Source organism: Panthera leo, chromosome C1 (genome assembly GCF_018350215.1).
Source record: "Panthera leo isolate Ple1 chromosome C1, P.leo_Ple1_pat1.1, whole genome shotgun sequence".
In the NCBI taxonomy this organism is placed as follows: domain Eukaryota; kingdom Metazoa; phylum Chordata; class Mammalia; order Carnivora; family Felidae; genus Panthera; species Panthera leo.
In genome coordinates, this window is record NC_056686.1 from 27,398,119 (window position 1) to 27,419,964 (window position 21,846).

At 42.7% G+C, this 21,846-nt stretch overlaps 1 protein-coding gene across 5 annotated transcripts in view; it reads left to right on the forward strand.

Moving 5' to 3' along the window:
• Positions 1-21,097, forward strand: part of LOC122228786 (protein argonaute-1) — a 37,947-nt gene extending 16,850 nt beyond the window's left edge. The window contains exons 12-21 of one of the 5 annotated variants that reach the window (XR_006206751.1): positions 2,659-2,843; positions 9,930-10,089; positions 10,271-10,391; positions 11,417-11,611; positions 13,525-13,659; positions 14,241-14,342; positions 14,671-14,870; positions 15,105-15,313; positions 15,535-15,597; positions 17,389-21,097. Coding sequence is in view for 2 of the 5 variants with exons in the window: in XM_042954120.1 (XP_042810054.1) it covers positions 2,659-2,843; positions 9,930-10,089; positions 10,271-10,391; positions 11,417-11,611; positions 13,525-13,659; positions 14,241-14,342; positions 14,671-14,870; positions 15,105-15,213 (1,207 nt within the window). In the remaining 3 variants the exon portion in view is untranslated. Of the gene's footprint in view, positions 1-2,658; positions 2,844-9,929; positions 10,090-10,270; positions 10,392-11,416; positions 11,612-13,524; positions 13,660-14,240; positions 14,343-14,670; positions 14,871-15,104 lie in introns of all 5 variants that reach the window. The other 4 variants (XR_006206750.1, XR_006206749.1, XM_042954120.1 and 1 more) reach the window with 4 other exon arrangements.
• The last annotated feature ends 749 nt before the right edge of the window (positions 21,098-21,846 follow it).

Genomic DNA, 21,846 nt, shown 5'->3' on the forward strand with positions numbered 1-21,846 from the left:
ATGATACAGCCAAATGGTTTAAAGGAACATTTTAGGGGAGTAATGGTCTTGGGTGAATGAATAAATAGTAAAGAAGTAACTGACTTTTCCCTGCAGTCTTATTATAATAATTATTATTTTTTTAATGTTTTATTATTTATTTTTGAGAGTGAGAGGGACAGAACACAAGTGGGGAAGGGAAAGAGAGAGAGAGGGAGACACAGAATTCAAAGCTTTCTGAACTGTCAGCACAGAGCCTGATGTGGGGCTTGAACTCACCAACTGTGAGATCATGACCTGAGCCGAAGTTGGACTCTTAACCGACTGAGCCACCCAGGCACTCCCCCTGCAGTCTTATTATTAATGAGGTATTTCAAATACCACAAAATTAACCCATTTAAAGTGTACAGTTGATTAGTGCCTGCATTCTTTTGAAGCAGTGGCTTCTTTTCACTCTGCGTCCAGAATAGGGTCAGTGCACTCCTAGGCTGAGGAAGAGCTGGTGGAGCTGACCACTTTCATTATTGACAAGGATGTTAGAGCTTTGTGCCCTGGCAGGTTCAGCTGGCTTTGGGATTTTAATGAGAATCAGTTACAGTAGCACCTGATGAATGTGGGGACTCTGGCTGCCCTGCCTGTCCTTCTCCCCTCTGCTCTCAGATGCCGACTACTACCATCATACTTACAGTTTCTTTTAAATGAGTTCCTCTTGTCTCCTTTCCTGGGTTTTTGGGACTTTAGCACCATTTGGGTCAAGCCATTCCCAGCCTTGGCCTAACATTGGAGAGTTGGCCCACAGCAATATTGGAAAGGCTCCCAGCTCTCTGTCTTTGTGTCACCTTATTGGAAGATAAATTTTTTTGTGTGCTTCTCTCATATTCCCATGTCCAGTTCGAGAAACAATCCATTGTTTTGGATATTTTGGGGTACAGAAACTAATAAACCTAGAATCTTGGAATTGGGAGTCAGTTCATCAGACATCCCATTCTCTCAGTATCCTCAGATGCAAGGGGTAAGAATATGGCTTGTATACCTGCATCAGTGGTACCTAGTTGGATGTTTGGTTCTAGGCTAAAGATTAAAATCTGGGAGTCTGAAGGTATGGCAGTGGATGAGATTGTCCAGGAAGAATGTAAATAGTGAACAGAAGCTAAAGACAGAACTCTGAGAATCTAGAAAGGAAATAGAGCAAAGTTCCTAACTGTGTATGAGGGATGGGATCCCCAGAGTACAGGAAAAGGCATCCTTTCTACTGAGACAGAGGGAGAAGAGGTGGCTGTGGAGGTGTATAAATTGGTAATTAGGGATGGATGAGGGTGTCCTAGGGTCAACCCTCAGCATTTTACTTCTGGCTAAAGAAGTCTTGTTACCTCAGCTATATCACTTTTAGGACAGGATTTCAAGACCTTCTCCATTCTAGACTTTTTTTTTTTTTTTAATTTTTTTTTTAAACGTTTATTTATTTTTGAGACAGAGAGAGACAGAGCATGAACAGGGGAGGAGCAGAGAGAGAGGGAGACACAGAATGTGAAACAGGCTCCAGGCTCTGAGCTGTCAGCACAGAGCCCGATGCAGGGCTTGAACTCACGGACCATGAGATCATGACCTGAGCCGAAGTCGGACGCTTAACCGACCAAGCCACCCAGGCGCCCCTCCATTCTAGACTTCTTTAAACACATCGTGGTCCCCAGCACAGGACACAGTATACCAAGTGTGATCTGGTGGTAGAGAGAAGATTGGGAATACCACTTTCTGTGAAGTAGAGACCCACTTATTAAATTTGACTTATTAAATTTGATGTTCCTTTATATCCTCAATCCTAGTTCCATTCCTGCCTTCTGATGTAGCCACTGTCATGAACTATCATGACCTTCCTATCTAATTTATATATTTTGTAAACCTATATATATATGCTTTTAAATTTTATATGATAGTATCATACTGTATTTATTTTGTGTGTGTGTTTACTAAATATGTTAAAAAATATTTTCTTACTATATAGACTTTTGAATCTATCGTATTGCTATTTGTATGGTATATAATGTCCCCTAAACAATTCCTTTTATTGTCTACTTGTATATTGCTTTTAATCTGAATATAGGATTTTCACAAGTTAAATTTCCTGCTACCCATTTCAATTTGTTACTGTATTTATGTAGTTAGATTTTTTAAAATCTGCTACATATGTACCCTTTCTTCCTTTCGTAGGGCAAAGCCCTAAAGCCAAAGAAAAGAAGCTTGTTTAATTATTTGCTCTTAGGTCTCAAAGAATCAGTAGGGGAGGAGGGAATTCATTTTTACTGAGCACCTCCTGTGCTGTGATCACTGTTGGAGCTTCTTTTAATATGAGCAGAAGCCTTTCTCTTGGGCATTTGCCTATTGCTATGGACTTAGTGCACAGGAATCAATTGCTGATTGGGACAAGGTGGAGACTCAATTCCCACAGATTCTTTCTCTGGGCTCCCTTGGCTCTCTGTTTGCACCATTAAATACTTAGCAAGCTTGGTTTTGTCCTACTCAACTACAAATGTGTTTTTTACACTGGCTGTGATCATATCTCATTTATCTCAGAATCTCTCAGTGGTTATCATAGTGCTAGGTACCTAAGATGGAGGCATTTATTCAGAGGTATTAAAGTGGGACTCACTGCCTCCTGTCATGATCATACTTGTGCTGCAGGAACTTCACAGACCAGCTGCGGAAGATTTCCAAGGATGCAGGGATGCCCATCCAGGGCCAGCCTTGCTTCTGCAAATATGCGCAGGGGGCAGACAGCGTGGAGCCCATGTTCCGGCATCTCAAGAACACCTACTCAGGGCTGCAGCTCATTATCGTCATCCTGCCAGGGAAGACGCCAGTGTATGGTACAGTTCTCTGGGGACAGTGATAATGAAGATAGGACTCTTCTCAGGGTAGCTCCCTGGAGGCTCCTAGGGAGGACTCAGTGTGGGTTCTTTGATCCAGCCAGAGTTCTTCCTTAATGTCATTATTCCTTTTATAGGAGAAATATCAGCCTATATGAGCCATTGAATCATCCCAGGTCCTGCTTACCTGCTCACACTCCATCCCAGTAACATTTACTGGGATCCTCTGGGTTCTGGTCTTTATGCCAGGCAAAGCTGGGCCAGATAGAGAAATGGGTCAGTCCAGACTCCTGTTCCTAGGAGTGTGTTGTCTATCAGGACATTGTAAAGCACACTCAAGTGGAATTTGTGGTGGCTCTGTAAGTGGTCTGTTGCCTGGGAATGACTTGGACTTTCTGAGAAGCTTTCTTCTCTCCCACTTTTAAGGAGAGGGGTGACAATATATAACTCTGGCACAGTTCTTTTACTCTCTTTTCCCTCCACGTCTCCAGTTTCAAAGGAAGAGCTGTTCCTCCTCTTACCTTGTTCAGCCCTTGTATGCGCTTATTCCTATCTCATCCTGCTACTTTTGGGACTTCATACCCTTTAACCCTCCAACTTCTTCAGTTTCCCCACCCAAGAGCACATTACCACAATCATGCCATCTCCTTTAGCTTTTGTCTTCCTATTTTCTTGATTTTCTTCATCATACCTTTTGAATGTGTTCTCTACATTTTCTAGGCCCTTTCCTCACCAGCTACTTACTCCTTTGCGTCTTTTATCTGTCTTCTAACTTTCTCCTAAACTTCCCTTGCAGAAAGCCATCTGTGACCTTTCTCACTTCTCTTGACTTCTGATATTTTCTCCTGTCTCTCTCGAATTATTTTTGTCATTACCAGATATGCCTGGTATTTTCCAGATTTCTGTATCCTGCCTTCTCTGTCTTTACATTCTAGTGAAATTTTCATTGATTTCAGTTGCTTAAATCATCACCTATTATTATATGCTATAATGTATTATTAAAATCTTGATCCAATCCTTTACCTCTGTCTCTCATTTGTTGCTTTTTTTTTTTTTTTTTAATTTAATTTAATTTTTTTTTTTTTTAATATATGAAATTTACTGTCAAATTGGTTTCCATACAACACCCAGTGCTCATCCCAAAAGGTGCCCTCCTCAATACCCATCACCCACCCTGCCCTCCCTCCCACCCCCCATCAACCCTCAGTTTGTTCTCAGTTTTTAACAGTCTCTTATGCTTTGGCTCTCTCCCACTCTAACCTCTTTTTTTTTTTTTTTTTTCCTTCCCCTCCCCCATGGGTTTCTGTTATGTTTCTCAGGATCCACATAAGAGTGAAACCATATGGTATCTGTCTTTCTCTGTATGGCTTATCTCACTTAGCATCACACTCTCCAGTTCCATCCATGTTGCTACAAAAGGCCATATTTCATTTTTTCTCATTGCCACGTAGTATTCCATTGTGTATATAAACCACAATTTCTTTATCCATTCATCAGTTGATGGACATTTAGGCTCTTTCCATAATTTGGCTATTGTTGAGAGTGCCGCTCATTTGTTGCTTTTGACCTTTTTCCCTTCTATAGGAGTTTATTGATTACCTACTATGTGTGAGAAATACTGTGCTAGGTCCTAAATGCGTTGGTGAATAAAATGGATATATTGTCTGCTCTTGTAATGTGTTTTGGTGGACCATGTCTTTAGTATCTTCTCCTGTCTTTATTAGTAAGCTCTTATCTTTACTTCTTCTGTGTTTGGCATCATAATTGCTTCTGAGTACCTTTATCCAAATTCTGGAGGCAGTCTGTCTTCTCGTTGCTTCATCTCCAGTGTTCTTTTTTACAGTTTTAAGATACATTCTCTGGTCTCCACCCATACTTTTCAAGTTAATTTTAACATTTCTTCTTTTTCTTTTTTCATTTAAATGTTTATTTATCTTTGAGAAGGAGCACAAGTGGGGTAGGAGCAGAGAGAGAAAGAGAGCACAAATAGGGGCAGAGAGAGGGGGAGACACAGAATATGAAGCAGGCTCCAGGATCCTAGCTGTAAGCACAGAGCCTCATGCGGAGCTTGAACCCACAAACTGTGAGGTTGTGACCTGAGCCGAAGTTGGGCACTTAACTGACTTAGCCACCCATGTGCCCCTCTTCTTAAGTCTTTCTTGAATAGGTTACTTGATGAGACCTTTTGTTTTTATTTTTTTTTTTTTTTAAATTTTTTTTTTTTTTCAACGTTTTTTATTTATTTTTGGGACAGAGAGAGACAGAGCATGAACGGGGGAGGGGCAGAGAGAGAGGGAGACACAGAATCGGAAACAGGCTCCAGGCTCCGAGCCATCAGCCCAGAGCCTGACGCGGGGCTCGAACTCACAGACCGCGAGATCGTGACCTGGCTGAAGTCGGACGCTTAACCGACTGCGCCACCCAGGCGCCCCGATGAGACCTTTTGTGACTCTACTCCTAAAAAAAAACCTTCATTGGCTCAAATTCACAAAGTAAAAATTTTTCAGGGTCCTGATCTATGTTTAACTTTTCAGCTTTATCTTGTATTGTTCCCTTTGCCACACATACTGGAACGATCACTTTTTCTGGAATTAGATAGAATTTGAAATAGATTTTAATCCTGGTGATGCCAGTTTACTGATGTAGGCAAATTACCTAACCTTTCTGAGCCTCATGAATTAATTATATAAAAAGCAGCATGTATGGCTCAATTGGTTAAGTGTCCGACTCTTGATTTCAGCTCAGGTCGTGATCTCAACAGCTGTGGGTTCAAGTCCCTGGTCGGACTCTGTGCTAACAGTGCAGAAACTGCTTTGGATTCTCTGTCTTCTCCTCTGTCTTCTCCTCCCCTGCTTGTGCGTGCACGCTCTCTCTCTCTCTCTCTCTCAAAAATAAATAAACGTTAAAAGAAAGCAACATGTAACAGTGCTTAGCACACTGTGGATACTGTAGATGCTCATTTCTTGCCTGTGCTTTCTATTCTCTGGTTTTGCTTACCTCATTTGCCTTTGTCTAAAATATCTAAGTACTCTTCTTATTCCCCATGTTGCCCTTAAAATTCTCTCTATCCTTCAAGTCCCAGTTTAAATGTATTTATTCCAGGGGCACCTGGGCAGCTCAGTTGGTTAAGCATCTGACCTCGGCTCAGGTCATGATTTCACGGTTGTGGGTTGAAGCCCCACATCGGGCTCTGCGCTGACAGCTTAGAGCCTGAAGCCTGCTTTGGATTCTGTGTCTCCCTCTCTCTCTGTCCCTTTCCCCACGTGTGCGTGCTCTCTCTGTCTCTCTGTCTCTCTCACTCTTCCTCACAAAAATAAACTTATTAATAAATATACTTATTCCCGGAAGCCATCTCTTATCCTAGAGGATAAATCTTTCTGGAAATTGTATCAGGCTGCTGATCAGTTACTACCTACCTTGATATTATTTTGAGCATAGGGTAGATCTTATTTTGCTCTGAAACCTTCTTTCCTCTGCACATATAAGGTGGAACCTTCCATTGACATGATACTTAATAATTGCTTATGTAGTGAAGTTGGTTGATCTTCAATCCAAGTCTCTCTTGGACCTTAAATTGATGGCCCTTGGATGCAAAATAAGGATACTTTTTAGGAGAACTGCCTTGAGTAATTATCCACATTTCTGGTTCCCTCCAGCAAAGGGGAGAATCCAGTATTTGTTTTGCTTGGAAAGTAGTATAATGTAGTGTAGCATGCTTGGGGAGGTCAGTGCTTACTCAGAGAATTTTCCCCACCCTGGGCTCAGTAATGTTACACCTCTGTCCAATCTCAGCCTTGATTAGGATTTTGGGCTTCTTCTACTTACATACTGTTTCTTGATTATACCACTTGGACAACTTAGCCAATTGTCTAGGAATTAAGCCAGCAGATGAGAAGAGCAGTTAGATTCTTCTAAAGACCCCTACCTTCCCTCCCTGGAGGCCAAAGCAAGGTCAGTTGCATTGTGGCTGCCCTAAGAATATAGAAGGACAGTGTGACATTTGCCCCGTTCTGATCTGGTACTGTATCTCAACCTGTCCTTAGCATTTTCAACTCCATACTTTCCACTAAATTGATACTATTGCCTTTTTTTTAAACGTAAACTTTTTATTGTAGTATACATATAGAAATCTTAAGAGTTCAGTTCACTGAATTTTTACAAAATGTCACACCAGGGTAACCAGTACCCAGTTTGGGAAACAAAACATTACTACAACCTCAGGCTGCTGGTCACTACAACTCCCCATTAGTGGTAATCACTTTTCTGGCTTCTAATATCATGGATTAGTTTTGACAGTCTTTGAACTTTATACAAATGAATTGTTTATTATGTACTTTTTGGTGTCTGGCTTTTACTCACTATTATGTTTGTGAGATTCAACATGTTTGTTTAGTTGTAGTTTATTGCAGTTTTTCCATCATTGAGTAAAATACAGTTTACATGTATTTATCCATTCTACTGTCAGTGGACATATTTGCATTGTTTCCAGTTTTTACTATTATAAATAATGCCTCAGTGAACATTCTTGTACATATCCTTTGAACATATATACCCATTTTGATTGGGTGTGTATCTAGGAGGGATTTATATGTATATATATATAATTTTTTTTTTTTTTTTTTGAGAGTGCACAAGCAGAGGAGGGGCAGAGGGAGAGAGAGAGAGAGAGAGAATCCTAAGCAGGCTTTTTGCCCAGTGCAGAAAGACATGGGGCTTGATCCCACAACCATGAGATCATGACCTGAGCCAAAATCAAGAGTCAGACGCTCAGCCAGCTGAGCCACCCAAGCACTCGAAGAGGGAAGTGTACGCTTTACACTTAAATCAGCAGTGTATGAGACTTCTAGATATTTTATATCCTTACCCAAATTGGTATTCTGTCTTTCATTTTAGCCGTTTTTGTGGTATTCCGTAATAATTGTGTTGTGCTTTTAATTTGATTTCTCTGATGATTGATAAAGTTGGATATCTTTTTATATGTCTATTGGCTATTTCAGTAGCGTCTTTTGTAAAGTGCCTGCTCAAGTCTTTCCCTTTTTTTTCTTTGCCTTAACTACTTTTTTCTTACTGAGTAATAGATGTTCTTTATAATTCCTTTACTTAATACGTATGTGCATTATACATATCTTCTGTGCTTTGTGGCTTGTCTTTTTGCTTTCTTAATGGAGTCTTTTGTTGAACAGAAATTTAAAATTTTAATGTAGTTCAATTTGTGTAATATTTTTTCTTTATGGCTAGTACTTTCTGCATTCTGTTTAAGAAATCCCAAGATCATAAAATAATGGTCTATGTTTTCTTTAAAAAAAATATATATATATATAAATATTATATAATATGTATTATATATATATATATATATATATATATATATATATATATATGATTTTAACCTTTCACATATAGAACTGGTCTATCTCCTTCAGAAACTCTTGCTTTCTTCATCTCTTGGCAGTGGTTCCTCTGCTGGTGCAAAGCCTAGAATCTCAGCCTCCTGTCCATACCTAGAATCAGCAAATGTACCCAGGGTAAAAGCAGTTGCAGAAGACAGCTCACCTTGGTGAGATTCTGTTTCTCTCTGGAGTTTTTGCCCTCGGTTCTTGTCTGAGCACCTCTCTGCTGCCTTCAGAAGAGGATTTCTGTATTTTGTCTGGCTTTTCTGAATGTTCTCTGCAGAAGCACTGGTTTGCCACTAACTACTCCATCTCTCTTAACAGTGGAAATGATCATTTTAGCTTTTTAAACATGCTCAGTCTCTCTCATTGAAAACACACTAAATCCTTCATTGATCCCACATCTCCTCCTTGGTACTTTGTAACACCTTAATAGTTTTTGCCTTTATGCCTTACCAATGTCAATCCAAAGGACGTTTCTGGTCCTTATTTTACTTGATCTTTAGTAGTATTGACTTTGTTGAACACTTGCTCCTTTTTGAAATACTTTCTCCCCTTGGCACTCATGAGACAACACTGTGTTCCTCCTAGTTCTCTGTATGCTTCTCCTTTGCAGACTCATCTTCTTAAACGTTCTGCAAATATTGAGAGTTCCTCAAGATTCAGGTCTAAGCCCTCTTTTCATCTGTTCTCTTCCTTGATGATCTCATCAAGATCGTGCCTTCAATTACTGCCTGTACCTGAACAGCTGACAAATTTGCATCTCCTTTCAGACTGTTGAGCTTTCAACTACTATTCTCATTTGTCTAGTTGATACCACTGGGATGACCAAAAGCACTTCAAACTCAAACTATCTCAAAATTATTACAAAAGCTAGAAACTTGAAGTTATCCATAAAAATTCTTTTTCCTTGCTCACATATATCATCACTGAGTCCCTTAAATATCTCTTGAAATCGGTTTCTTTCCATCTAAGCAACTGTCTTAGTACACGCTACCCTCATTTCTTGCTAGATCAGTCTAATGACCACATTCTTTCTCTTATACCATGGTTCGTTTGGTCTCCTTTTTAGTTTCGTTGGCCTTTCAATTTCTCAAACATATCTCTTAGAGTGAATTTTTGCATGGTGTTGCCTCTGCCTGGAATATTCTCTCCCAACTCTGCCTCTCTCTCTTTTTGTTTTTTGTTTTTAATTTTTAATGTTCATTTTTGAGAGAGAGAGAGACAGAGTGCTAGGGGGGAGGGGCAGAGAGAGAGGGAGACATAGAATCCAAAGCAGGCTTCAAGCTCCAAGCTGTCAGCACAGAGCCTGACAGGGCTCAAACCACGAGATCATGATCTGTGCTGAAGTCGGACACTTAACCAACTGAGCCACCCAGGTGCCCCACTCCGCCTCTCTTCTAAGTCCTTTTCTATCTTTAGGTTTCATTTCAATCATTACTTACTTAATCCTTTCCTGACTGGGTTATTGCCTGCTATTAAATGCTCTCATAGCTTCATGAAGTTTTCTGTTGTAGCATTGATCATTTTACTTTTCATGACTTAAGATTAGTCACTAGAAAGTAACCTCTGATTAGTGACCCTATGTGTTTCTGGTTATCATTGTGTTCCTACCACCTCATATACTGCCTGACATCTAATCAGCATTCAGTAAATATTTGTTGAATGCACTAATCACTTCTCTCTCTGCTCATAGCTGAAGTGAAACGTGTTGGAGATACACTCTTGGGAATGGCTACACAGTGTGTGCAAGTGAAGAATGTGGTCAAGACCTCGCCTCAGACCCTGTCCAACCTCTGCCTGAAGATCAATGTCAAACTTGGTGGCATTAACAACATCCTAGTCCCACACCAGCGGTATGAACTCTATTGCCCACTTGCCTTGCCAAGCAAGGTATCATGGTGGGGACTGACAAAGAGATAGGACCCTGGCCAGGGAGAATCATTCAGACACAAAGGAGAGGTGACCAAAATGAGTGCTAGATGGTGCCAGGAGAAGACTCAACTCCTCACTATTTGTTTTCTCTTCTTTGTTTAGCTCTGCCGTCTTTCAACAGCCAGTGATATTCCTGGGAGCAGATGTTACACACCCCCCAGCTGGGGATGGGAAAAAACCTTCTATCACAGCAGTGAGTGATACTCTCCAGCTTCTTCTTAAGGTTCTCATCTTAGCTCTGAAGACTACACATAATCTCCTTCCCTCAGCTCTTATGCTTGACCCTTCAGAAGAACTTTTTTTCAGCTGATCATCCCCATTAACCACTCCCTTGGTATCTTCATAAAACTAACTCTGTATGGTATCTGTTTTTCAGAGAAAGCAGTGGGAGTGTAGGCGGTGGCCAGAGACTTTGCCTAGTCTACATCACTCTTGCTCTGTGTTCAAATTTCTCTCTCTCTCCATGCCCACTTTGGGGATATGGGAAAGACCATGTCTCTTCTCTGAGATCCTTTTTAAGGTGGTTACTTAGTTGCTGGGATTGTCCTTTCCTTTTTCCCATCCCTACCCCTGATCCATCTAATAGATTAGATGGTTTTCTAGTCCCTCTCCCGACTTCTTTGCTCCCTGTCCCTGGAGCAGGGAATTACAAATTGCTAGAGAGATCAGGCTTACTTTCCCACTTCTCTTTCCTCAACTCTCAAGTTTCTCTAGGCAGATTGGGATAATCTCAGTAAATGCAGGGGAATCCTATAATGTGCTTATCGTTGTTTTCCTTGTGGTCATCCATCCTAGGCTCTGGCCCCTACCCACTTTGAAAATGATATTGTTTGTACCTCCTGCAAGAACACTCTTCACCACAGTTCCTGGGTAGATTCACACTTGAATTGAGAAAAGGACAAACTTATGGCTCATTGAGGCCACTCTTTGAGCTAGTAGTACCTTCGCATGCTCCCCTGCAAGGGGTAAGAACTGAACTAATCAAGTACTTACTGTGGATTCTATGCAAGGTGTTTTATATGTACCACAGTAACACTGTAAGCAGGTAGCATTCTTATCTCCATTCGAGAGGAGGAAAAAGATCAGATGGAGATTGAAATCAGGACTCATTGAATCCAAAACCTACTAATTTGATTGCATAGTTATTTATTTTTATTTTTTTGCTAAGAAGCTTTCTCCAAATCTATGTCCTGACAGTATTGGGAGAGTGGAGGTTCTGGGAGCTGATCCTGCCTCTTTGATTGTTAGGTGGTAGGCAGTATGGATGCCCACCCCAGCCGTTACTGTGCTACTGTGCGGGTGCAGCGGCCCCGGCAAGAGATCATTGAAGACTTATCCTACATGGTGCGTGAGCTGCTCATCCAGTTCTACAAGTCCACCCGTTTCAAGCCTACCCGCATTATCTTCTACCGAGATGGGGTTCCTGAAGGCCAGCTCCCCCAGGTAGGGTCCAAAGTAGGTGGTGAAAACCTTCATGTTGGGGCCAGAGGGCCTAATGGGTGCAGAGAGTACTGGTGTGTTTTTTAGGCTATTGGCATGAGGAGGGGCTACTTCTTTGAGAGCTTTGCTTATTGGCAATAGGCTTGGGAGCAGAGATCACAACTGAGAGGTGGTATGTACAAGCATCTATAGACCTTTCTTTTAACAGAAGACCCTCAGTGCCTATATACTAGTTGGTTCATGTTGAAGTCTGATTCTTTAGACTGGTAGTTCTCAGAACTTTAGCATGCGTGAAGATCACCTGAAGGGCTTGTTACAGTAGTTTGCAGGGCTCTAAGAATTTCCTATTCAGTGAGTCTAGGATGGTTCCTAGAATTTGTAGTTCTGACAAATTCCTAGGTAGGCGATGCTGCTGGTCTAGAGGCCACACTTTGACAACCACTGCTGTTGACCTTCATAATGTTCCTCCTATTTCTCCCTGCCAAGCCTTCATATTCTCTTGTTTAGAGTAGTATAATGAACTGGTCTCCTTGACTACTGTTTAATAGTAATACAACTGTCATTTATTGGGTACCACTTACATACTATGAATTGTAGTAAGCACTTCATATGTGTTCTGTTTAATGCCTAGAATAATTCTATGAAATAAGAATAATTATCCCATTTGACAGATGAAACTTGAGGCTCGGAAATGTTAAATAATTTCTTCAATGTCAGCCAAGCTAAACGGTGATGGAACTGGAATTCAGACAAATTGGTCCTTGATTCCAGAGTCTATGCTCTTAACTATTATGCTCAGTTTTCTCTAAGTCATCCAGTGTTCCCTAAAATAGCAGACAAATTTTTCCTATCATTTCTCTGTTCAGGAACATCTAGTGGCTTCACCTAGCCTTGGGTTAAAATTCAAACTGCTTAGTAAAGCAATCAGCAGTTATGAAGCCCCTACTAGATTTTCTTTTTTTAAAGCTTTTTTCCCCCTAAGTTTGTTTATTTTGAGACAGAGAGACAGAGAGTGCATGCAAGTCGGGGAGGGGCAGAAAGAGAGAGAATCCCAAATAGGCTCTGCACTGTCAGCATGGAGCCTGATGTGGGGCTCGAACTCAAGAACCACGGGATCATGACCTGAGCTGAAGTTGGATGCTTAACCAACTGAGCCACCCAGGTGCCCCCTACTAGGTTTTCTATGCTTTTACTTAATTAATCTGTCTTACTCTTTGCAATGGTTTTGTGAGGCTGATCTTACTAGTAACTTTAGATGTGGAGAAAATGAGACTTAGAAGAGTTAAGTAGCTTGCTCACAGGAATACAGCCAGATAAAGCTTGGGTTTAAACCTATTTCTAATTGATTTCCATTGTATCCATTTCTGCCATACAGTTTTGACCCCCTATATCTGACATCTAAGGCCACAAGGCAACTATTGCATATGGTTGTTTACCTTCTTTAGCTAGTCCATTTTCTTTGTAGGACTGAATTCATCTACTACTTCTGTACCAATTCCTGAACTGTGTGTCTGCTCTTCTCTGGTGGTCTCAGCTCCGTTCTTGGAGCTCACAGGGGAATTCCTTTTATCCTTCTAAACCTGAAATTTACCCTACTTTGGGCACTGTGATTATAGTGATGTTTGTGTACTTTGTTTCTGTGTCTTGACATTAGGTCTCTTTATGCATAGGAACCAGGTGAGTATTCTCTGCTGATACCAAGCCTCCCAGCCAAGGCTTTATAGCAGCATATCAGGTGAACTGAGGATAAGGCTGATTTTGTCAGGAAGAGGCTGTCCTTCCTAATGGTTGGGTGTTAGCTTATAACGGGAAGCTGAGCAAAAAGCCATATTACAAATGGCAACCACTTAGTTCAGAAAAATGTGACTCAGGAGGAGCTATATATCTCTTTGTCTCTCTCCTTACCCTGTGCCTAGATCCTCCACTATGAGCTGCTGGCCATTCGTGATGCCTGCATCAAACTGGAAAAGGACTACCAGCCTGGGATCACTTATATTGTGGTGCAGAAACGCCATCACACCCGCCTTTTTTGTGCTGACAAGAATGAGCGAGTGAGTGAGAAATTGAGGAAACCATCCATACCTTTGTCCTGTCTCCCTTCTCTTAATGTGGAAGAAGGCCTTGAGATAAATCTGGGGATTTAGTCCTTCGTCTGCCTATCCTCCTTGGCCCTTTCCCCCTAGGGCTCTTGTCCTTCCTCTGCCACTCTCTTCCCTTTTTTCTTTCTCCCCTCCTTCCCTTATACTTTCTCTTCCTCTTTCTAGCTTTCTGGCCTATAGATCCTATATAGACCAGCTCCCAGAGAAAGGAAAGGGAACTAACATTCACTGAACTTGTCCTATATGCCAGACATTGCACAAAGGTGTCTTCCTCACAGCAGCCCTGTGAGTTAGGTACCATTATTAGCTGGAGTTTAACCTCAGAAAAGTTAAATGACTTGCTGAGATCACACAGCTTCTAAATGGTGAAACCAGCACTTAACCACAGGTCTGTGTGACAGGAGAAGTCCATTATTTTAAGATCTAGTACCCTCTGGGAACAGAGATTTTGGTGGAATCAGAGTAGGATTGAGTCAGAACCCTTCTTAGGGCCAAGCAGATCTTGGGATCTTGGTTGTCTTTTCTCTGTACAGATTGGGAAGAGTGGTAACATCCCAGCTGGGACAACTGTGGACACCAACATCACCCACCCATTTGAGTTTGACTTCTATCTTTGCAGCCACGCAGGCATCCAGGTAGTCGGGCTATGTCCTGGGGTTTCCAGTGGGTCAAAGATGAATTGATTATTCCCACTGCCTGTAGAATATATCAGTCATCACTGAGTGGCATTCAGAACAGGATTATTCTCTTAATAAGCCTTTAGCATACTTGAACAGAAGTACGTTTTGAATGTCTTAGGCAGGTTGCCCATAACAAGGGTATTTTATGACATAGGTGGCTTTGTGTCTGCCTATTCCTGAGTGGATCTTTCAACCCAACTACACTTGTAACAGTGATCCTGTTCCTTAGCATTGGCTGTCCCCTCTGCCCAGTCTGGGGCCCCTCACCTTCCTATCTTCCCAGGGTACCAGCCGACCATCCCATTACTATGTCCTTTGGGATGACAACCGTTTCACAGCGGACGAGCTCCAGATCTTGACATACCAGCTGTGCCACACTTATGTACGATGCACACGCTCCGTCTCTATCCCAGCACCTGCCTACTATGCCCGTCTGGTGGCTTTCCGGGCACGATACCACCTAGTGGACAAGGAGCATGACAGGTGAGGCCTGGGATCAAGCTGGCTTCCCATTTGTTTCAGCCTCGGGTACCAGACCCTCTCAACATTCCTTGGGCAGAAGGAAACGAATATTGTACAATTTGATGTCCTTGGGCTCTTCTGCCCAGATCTGGGTTGGGGTTTTCTCATAAGGTGGTATGGGAATTGGTACCTGGGGGAATGGATTAGCAGTAGCTCATTGCACCAGGAAGGACTTGTTTCATTTTTGCTTTTCAGTGGAGAGGGGAGCCACATATCGGGGCAGAGCAATGGGCGGGACCCCCAGGCCCTGGCCAAAGCCGTGCAGGTTCACCAGGATACTCTGCGCACCATGTACTTCGCTTGAAGGCAGAACGCTGTTACCTCACTGGATAGAAGAAAGCTTTCCAAGCCCCAAGAGCTGTGCCGCCCAAATCCAGAGGAAGCAAGGAGGAGGAGGAGGGAGGGTAGGGAGGAGCTCAGAAGGCCTTGTTTCCTTCTTTCTACGAAGGGGGCGAAAGGGTGGGGGACAGGGCCAGTAAGCCAGACCACCAGCCAGCAATTTCTGATGTCCACCTCATGACCCCCACCCCTCACCCATCTTGTCACATCTGGCCCTGACCCCACTGGACCAAGAGGGGCAGCACTGGTGCCCGCCATACACACAGGTGTCTCTTGTGACTCACAGTGCTAAAGACTCATGCCTGACAGCTTGGTAAGGTCGGCTCTGCAGCCCCGCGGACAAAAGCTGGTAGGTTTGGGTTTGATACTTTAGATGGGAGAGTGAGGGGCTTAAAAAAGTGGGTGGGAGGAGGGAAGGATTTTTTAGGAGCCTTAATCAGAAAAGGTCTAGATTTGTTTAAGAGGAAAAACGAAACCAGACCCAGATCAATATTTTAGAATACTAGATGTTTTAATGGGTTGAAAATCCAGTTTGTAGGAAGATTTTTAATGCTAATGGTTTTGGTTGCTCCTCCCCCAGCTGCCACCCCCCTTTCCATTATTCCTTTCTCTCCACTTTTTCTACCCCACCTTACACCTCCTCCCTGACAGACATCCAGCCCCTAGTAAGACTTAAGGCACTATGGCACTTAGCTCTGAAGTGACACGACCCTGTCTTCCTTCCGCCTACTGGTGGGTAACCAGTGCCTTCCCTGTAACGGTAATGCTGCAGAACTGCAACCTTTTGTACCTTTCTTTGGGGGGGATAGGGTGGGGGTGGGAGAGGAGGTAGGTGGGGAAGAAATACCCCTAACCCAACAAGCCTCCAACCAGAGCGCCAGCTATTTTGCATTCGAAGGAATTGACTTCCATATTCATTAAGCTTTTAAAAAGACCACAACCTCAAGATGGTTAAAATCCATTGACATTTGCACTTTCAGACATGACAAGTCTTGGAGCTGCTGAGATGACTGGCCCCTGGCCTTTCCATTTACACCTCCTGTTCTTCCTGTCCCCCCAGTTTCCCCACCTGCCTGGATCTGGAGTTACTTTCATAGCATTTCTCACTCTTGGCTTCTTTTTTCCCCTGATGGTCAAGTTGCTTATGTTTCAATATTTCTTAACTGGGGTGTCTTATAACAAATGATCTTTAGGTCTAAATTAAGAAAAAAAGAGCAAAAACTAAATGTTATTTTTATACCATAACTTGAGTCTATTGCCAAAATCTGGAAATCCCTCCCATGCCCAATAAGTTTACATCCCAGAAACATTGAGCCATCAGAAGGAACTATGTACCTGACTTGTTCTTTGGCCTGGCTAGGTAGGGGATGGTTATCTCCCTAAGGTGGGGCTCAGGCTCCATCCTTCCCCTGTGCAGATAATATCTTTTTCTTGCTATAGGCTCCCTCTTCTGCACTGCCCTGCACTCTTTCCTGCAAGTTGCATCTTTCCTTTCTCTGGTCCTCTGATACTTTGGCTCATCACAGATTCCAGTGTGTCCTGTGGACAGGCTGGGGGATTTTGCTGCTCCCTATTGCTTCTGTTTACACAAATGAATTTTTCCCGGTTTCCCACTAGGGCATGTGAGTGGGTGGCGTGGGCCTTTGTTTTGTTTTGTTTTTTGTTTTTTGTCTCCCTGGATAGAGGTTGGGTTTGGCTGTCTTGCAGAACTGGAAAAGTAGGGGGTTTCTAGCTTGGTGCCTACTGGCCTTGAGGCAAGGCCCCCTCTTTCCTTAACTGTTAATTTTTTCCTGTCCCACTGCTTGGGATGAGGAGTTGCAGCTTCAGTGTGGAAGTTCCTCTTTAAGGAGCCTGAGTTTGGGTTTACCCCAATCTGGTGATGAAGCCATGACACTTTAGACCTAGCTCAGGCTTGGAGGCTGGTCTGGATCCAGGCCTGTGCGCTTAGAGCTACCATTTCCCCTCCCCAGCAGCCCTTGTACAGACCCAGATTTGCTATGCAAAACAGTCTATCCCAGGTTCTGTTCTGGTTGGCTACTTTGTTCAGCAACTTCACAAAACGTAGCACAAACATTGATTATGGAGAAGGCATCAGGACTGTTGAGTAACTCCTCCTTTACTTCTTTCCTACTGGCTACAGTATGGGATGCCCCATGGGCACAGCCCAGCTGAAGAACAGAATGGAGGGCTCTGGGAGGAGGCAGCTCACTGGAGAGCCTACATTCCTTACACAAGTGCCTAAAGAGAGTGATGCCAACACTCCATCTGCCCTGTCCATCGCCTTCATATACTGTCTACTTCGTGTTCAGTCACCCTTTGGGGAGGGGAGCTCTCTTGGGACAATGGGCTCTGCATGTTCTCTTCTTGGGTGCATTTTGGGGCTGGGATCAGGGCACTGTTCCTGGAGGGTCCAGTCATTCACCAGCATTTGCAAATATCCATAGGGAGCTGGTGGTAGCCACCTACTCTCAGCAACAAGTTTATGTTCTCTCCTTTTTCTCTCTTTGCCTCACTCTCTCCATTTGGGTTTTGAGCTGGGGCTTGCAATGCATTTTTTAGCCCTTTGGCATTGCACATGCTGTTCAAGAAATAAAAAAGCAAGAGAAGCAATTTGGGCGATGGCAAGAAAATAACCTCTTGCTCTGAATTTTCTTTTTTTTTAATCTTTGAGACTTGAAAAATACTTTGACCTTGATAATTATTCTTGTTTGAAAGATGGTGCATGCAGATTGAGAAGTGGTGTTAGCAACAAGCTTTGGCTTTCTTGGATTTGGTTTAAGTGGTGCTTCTTACTTGTGCTCTGAGGAAGTGTTGGGGGACCCCAGCCTCATCCTCTTGGACAGGTCTCTTGCTCCCTTCGTTTTACTCTTTTGCCTCTCTTTTCTACTTTTCTCTTTCCTTGGGATCCTTTTCCCTTTTTCAATTCACTAAGCTTGTTTGCTGGCCTGCCTGCCTATGTGATGATGAATTCTCTGCATGGCTACGATAATCCCACTGTTAGCTAGCACAGTCAGGCTTAGCTTCTTGGCTACAGACGACCAAGAATCTGTTCCCCAAGCCCAGTAATGTCCTCTCTGGGCTGGACTGCCATCAAAGTTACTCAGCAGGCATGCCTACCTGGCATGAAATCAGGGGGCTTCTGATAACTTCCACACGTGTCCACTCCTTGGAGTAGGTTTCTCTCATTGCTTTTTCTGGATCTGGTTCCATTTCTCTCTACATGGGACCTCCCTTTTCTGAAGACATCCTAGAGTTGAGCTACTTGGTTTCCAGGGTTGGAGGGTTAGGGGGATGGACATAGGGGAAGAAGAGAGTGATGGGAAGAGAATGGAGAGAATTTGGATAAAAGATGGGAAAGAGCACTGTTCGTTGATCATTTTTCTAGTCCAGTCTGACCCATTGGGGGTTGAGGTGCTACTGCTGAACTCAGGATAAGCCTGGAGCTGTTGTTCATGGGAACTTAGGCTTAGAATAATGTTGAAGAAGAAAGTATCTAAAAGCGTGAAACCTCCCTAAAAAGCTCCTGGTTCCCATGTACTGGATAGCTCCTCTGTGGCCTCCTGTTTGGCTAAACAACAATGTTCTTGGATAGTTTGGGGTGTTTTTCTTTTTTCTTTTTTTGTCCAGAATTCAGTAAATGAGGCTGACACTCAGGATGGGCAGCCAAGGGGACATTTTGACTTCTTAGCTGGCCCATGGGTTATCTGTCTACAAGGCTGGCGAGGCAGTGTTTTAAACCTGGCATCATGTGTAACAAAGAAGAATAGAAAGTTCCTTCCCTTTCAGGGTGGAAAGTCCTCTCAAAACTAGCCAAAATGCAGTTTTGGAAACTACATTGGGGGAAGTTATTTTTTATATTTACTGGGCCTAGGCCAATCTAGGATGGTAGCTGGGATGCCTTCCTTCTTAAAGTCTGATCATGGCAGGGATATGCAGGGCACTCTTTCCTATTTAGCCTTCTAAGCAGATTGGGGAGAAGGGATTCTCTGGTTTTCTCTTCCCTCCCCCCACCCCCTCCTTTTATTAGGACTTGCCTTCTCCCTGGGCAGGGAGAGAGGCTAGGTTGGTGCTCTCCCCTTACTCTATTCCTACTGACTTAGAACCTCCGGCTGCTGTTTGGGAGCCTAAGAAAGGGAGTGGAGGTAATGGGCTCAAAACAAAACAGAATAAGGTGGGGAGGGCAAAGTTCCTTCTTTAAAAAGGAAAATAGGAAACTCTCCAAGGATTGTGCAAGTAAAGACAATGTGTCGAATGCACTGAGTCCCCTGGTGTAGTAGCAATAAGGTATAATGAAATGACTTTCCTGTGCACAGTCCAACCTGATTGGTGTGTGATGTTGCACTTAGCAGCCATCTGGTGGGCATGTGTGACTACTCTGGGTTTCACTTTAGTTTCTAAACTTTTATCCCTCTCAAGTCCAGCATGGATGGGGAAATGTCCCTGAAGCCCCACAGCTGTGTACTTGTTTGCATTTGTTTCCCTTTGAGACTTGTGTTTGTGTCCTGCTTTGAGCTGTACCTTGTCCAGTCCATTGTAAAATTATCCCAGCAGCTGTAATGTACAGTTCCTTCTAAAGCAAGCAACAGCAGCAGCACAATTCTGTGTTTTATAAAGACAACAGTGGCTTCTATTTCTAAAGTGCGGTCTCTCTCTCTCTTTTCCCCCACCCCCATTAGCAAAGCAAACTGTTGGGATTAATCATATGTGATAGATTTTAGGTTAGAGTAATAGATTGTTATAAGAGCAGAACCATTACTTCTAGAGGAAAATGGATAAAAAACACCAGAGTATTGAAACTGCAGATTGTATGTAATCATACGTCACAAGGCCTCCATTTATTCTTCATTCAACAAACCATGTAAAGCACTGTGTCCAGCAGTGTTGTTAGGGGAGATGGCAAACATAATTCAAAAAGGAGGAAAACCATGTCTCTCTCCTTAAGGAGCTTAAAGTTTGGCGGTGGTGGGTGGGTATGAGTGGCCAAATGGTTCCCTGGTACAGGAGAGAAATGATGAAGGACTGAAACAAGGCTGTAAGGCTATACACCAGTGAAGATAGGAAAGGGAAGATTTTTGAGAGACACTCAGAAAGAATTAATAGGACTCAATAGATGGTGAAAGAGGAATAGACACTAATGCTCATGTTTCTGCTTGAGCAATGAGTATATCGGGACATTCTTCTAACCAAGACTAGGGGAGAAGGGAGACTAGACGGAAGGTGGTGAATTTTGTGAAGCGAGTTAGCCTTGTATAGATGGAGTTTGGAGGTTCCCATGAGGCAACAATTTTAAGGTTTCCAGTAAACACTTATATTTTGGTGCTCAGGGAAGACTATAAAACTGTAGTTGTAGATAATGGGATTCATACTCCTATATATGGTAGGTAAAGCCATAGGAATAAACAAAATAGCTTAGAAAAAGAGCGAGAAAAACATAGTATCCAGTTCTGGAAACACAATTTAAAGGATGAAGACAGGAAGCTCAACCTAAGAAGACAGTCAAATCACTAGTAGATACCTTGTATATTTTTTACTTAATGAGGTAGGAGAAAAAAGAGAATGGAATAGGATCCAAGAAGGGCGTAATCAACAACATGAACTGCTGCAGTGAGGAGGAGGTATTTTTTTTCTACTCAGTTTACCATCCTCCACCCCATCTTCTTTGGGATCTTATAACTATATGGTCATTCAGTATTTCTTGAAAATGAGCATTGGAAAAACCTAATTTAAATAAAGCTAAGTCTAGGACTTCGAGTTGTTCATCACAACCACCACTTCCACCTCCAGCTTCCTCCTGTCCTCAGGAGTTACTTGTAAAAGAATAAAATAAACAAACCTAATTTTGTTCCTAACCAGTGTCATAGATGGTGTTCCAGTGCACTCGATAGCACTTAGCAGCTTGCTCTATTTATTTTCATGACTTGCTTTCTCCAGAGCCTATGAACTCTTAGGAGCAGAAACTACATTCTGTTCATTTTTTTGTCATCGCAAGGCCATAGAATATATATCTAGGGATCAATATTTGTGAATAGAATTGAAATGATCTAGAAATTTTTGGTTTGTGAGTACAGAGGGGGGAGTCAAGAAGTGATATTGAGTGCACAGGATGGACTCAGCATTCCTGACTCTTCAGGTAAGCAGAAACTTAACCAGATTACCATCATCTTTCTTACTCTTGTCCCAACTTGGTGATTCTGTGGTTTTGTACCTCAAGCTGATGGTACAATTGTCAAGCATGTAAGTTCTGGCATTCCTCCCTGGTAGTGCTAGAGCACTGTTATTTCTGTGTAATGGAGGAAGATGGCTCAGAGATGGATTCTGGCACAAGGCCCAGTGAGAAATTTTCAGTGGCAGCTAGTGTGTACATAAATGGGCCTAACATTCCTCTGGAGGCCAAGTGTTGTGACTTCAAACTGCAAAGCTAACCTGTGTCTACCACCTGTCAGATTCCCTTGAGAGCAAGCCGACCGTACCCAGCTCCTTTTCAGCAACTAGGGTTAGTGAGGTTGATCAAACTTGAGCAAATTGGAACATGGAGAGTTGTCCCAGTTAAAATAAAACTTAAAGTAAATCTATGCCCCTCAATGAAGCAGAAATAAAG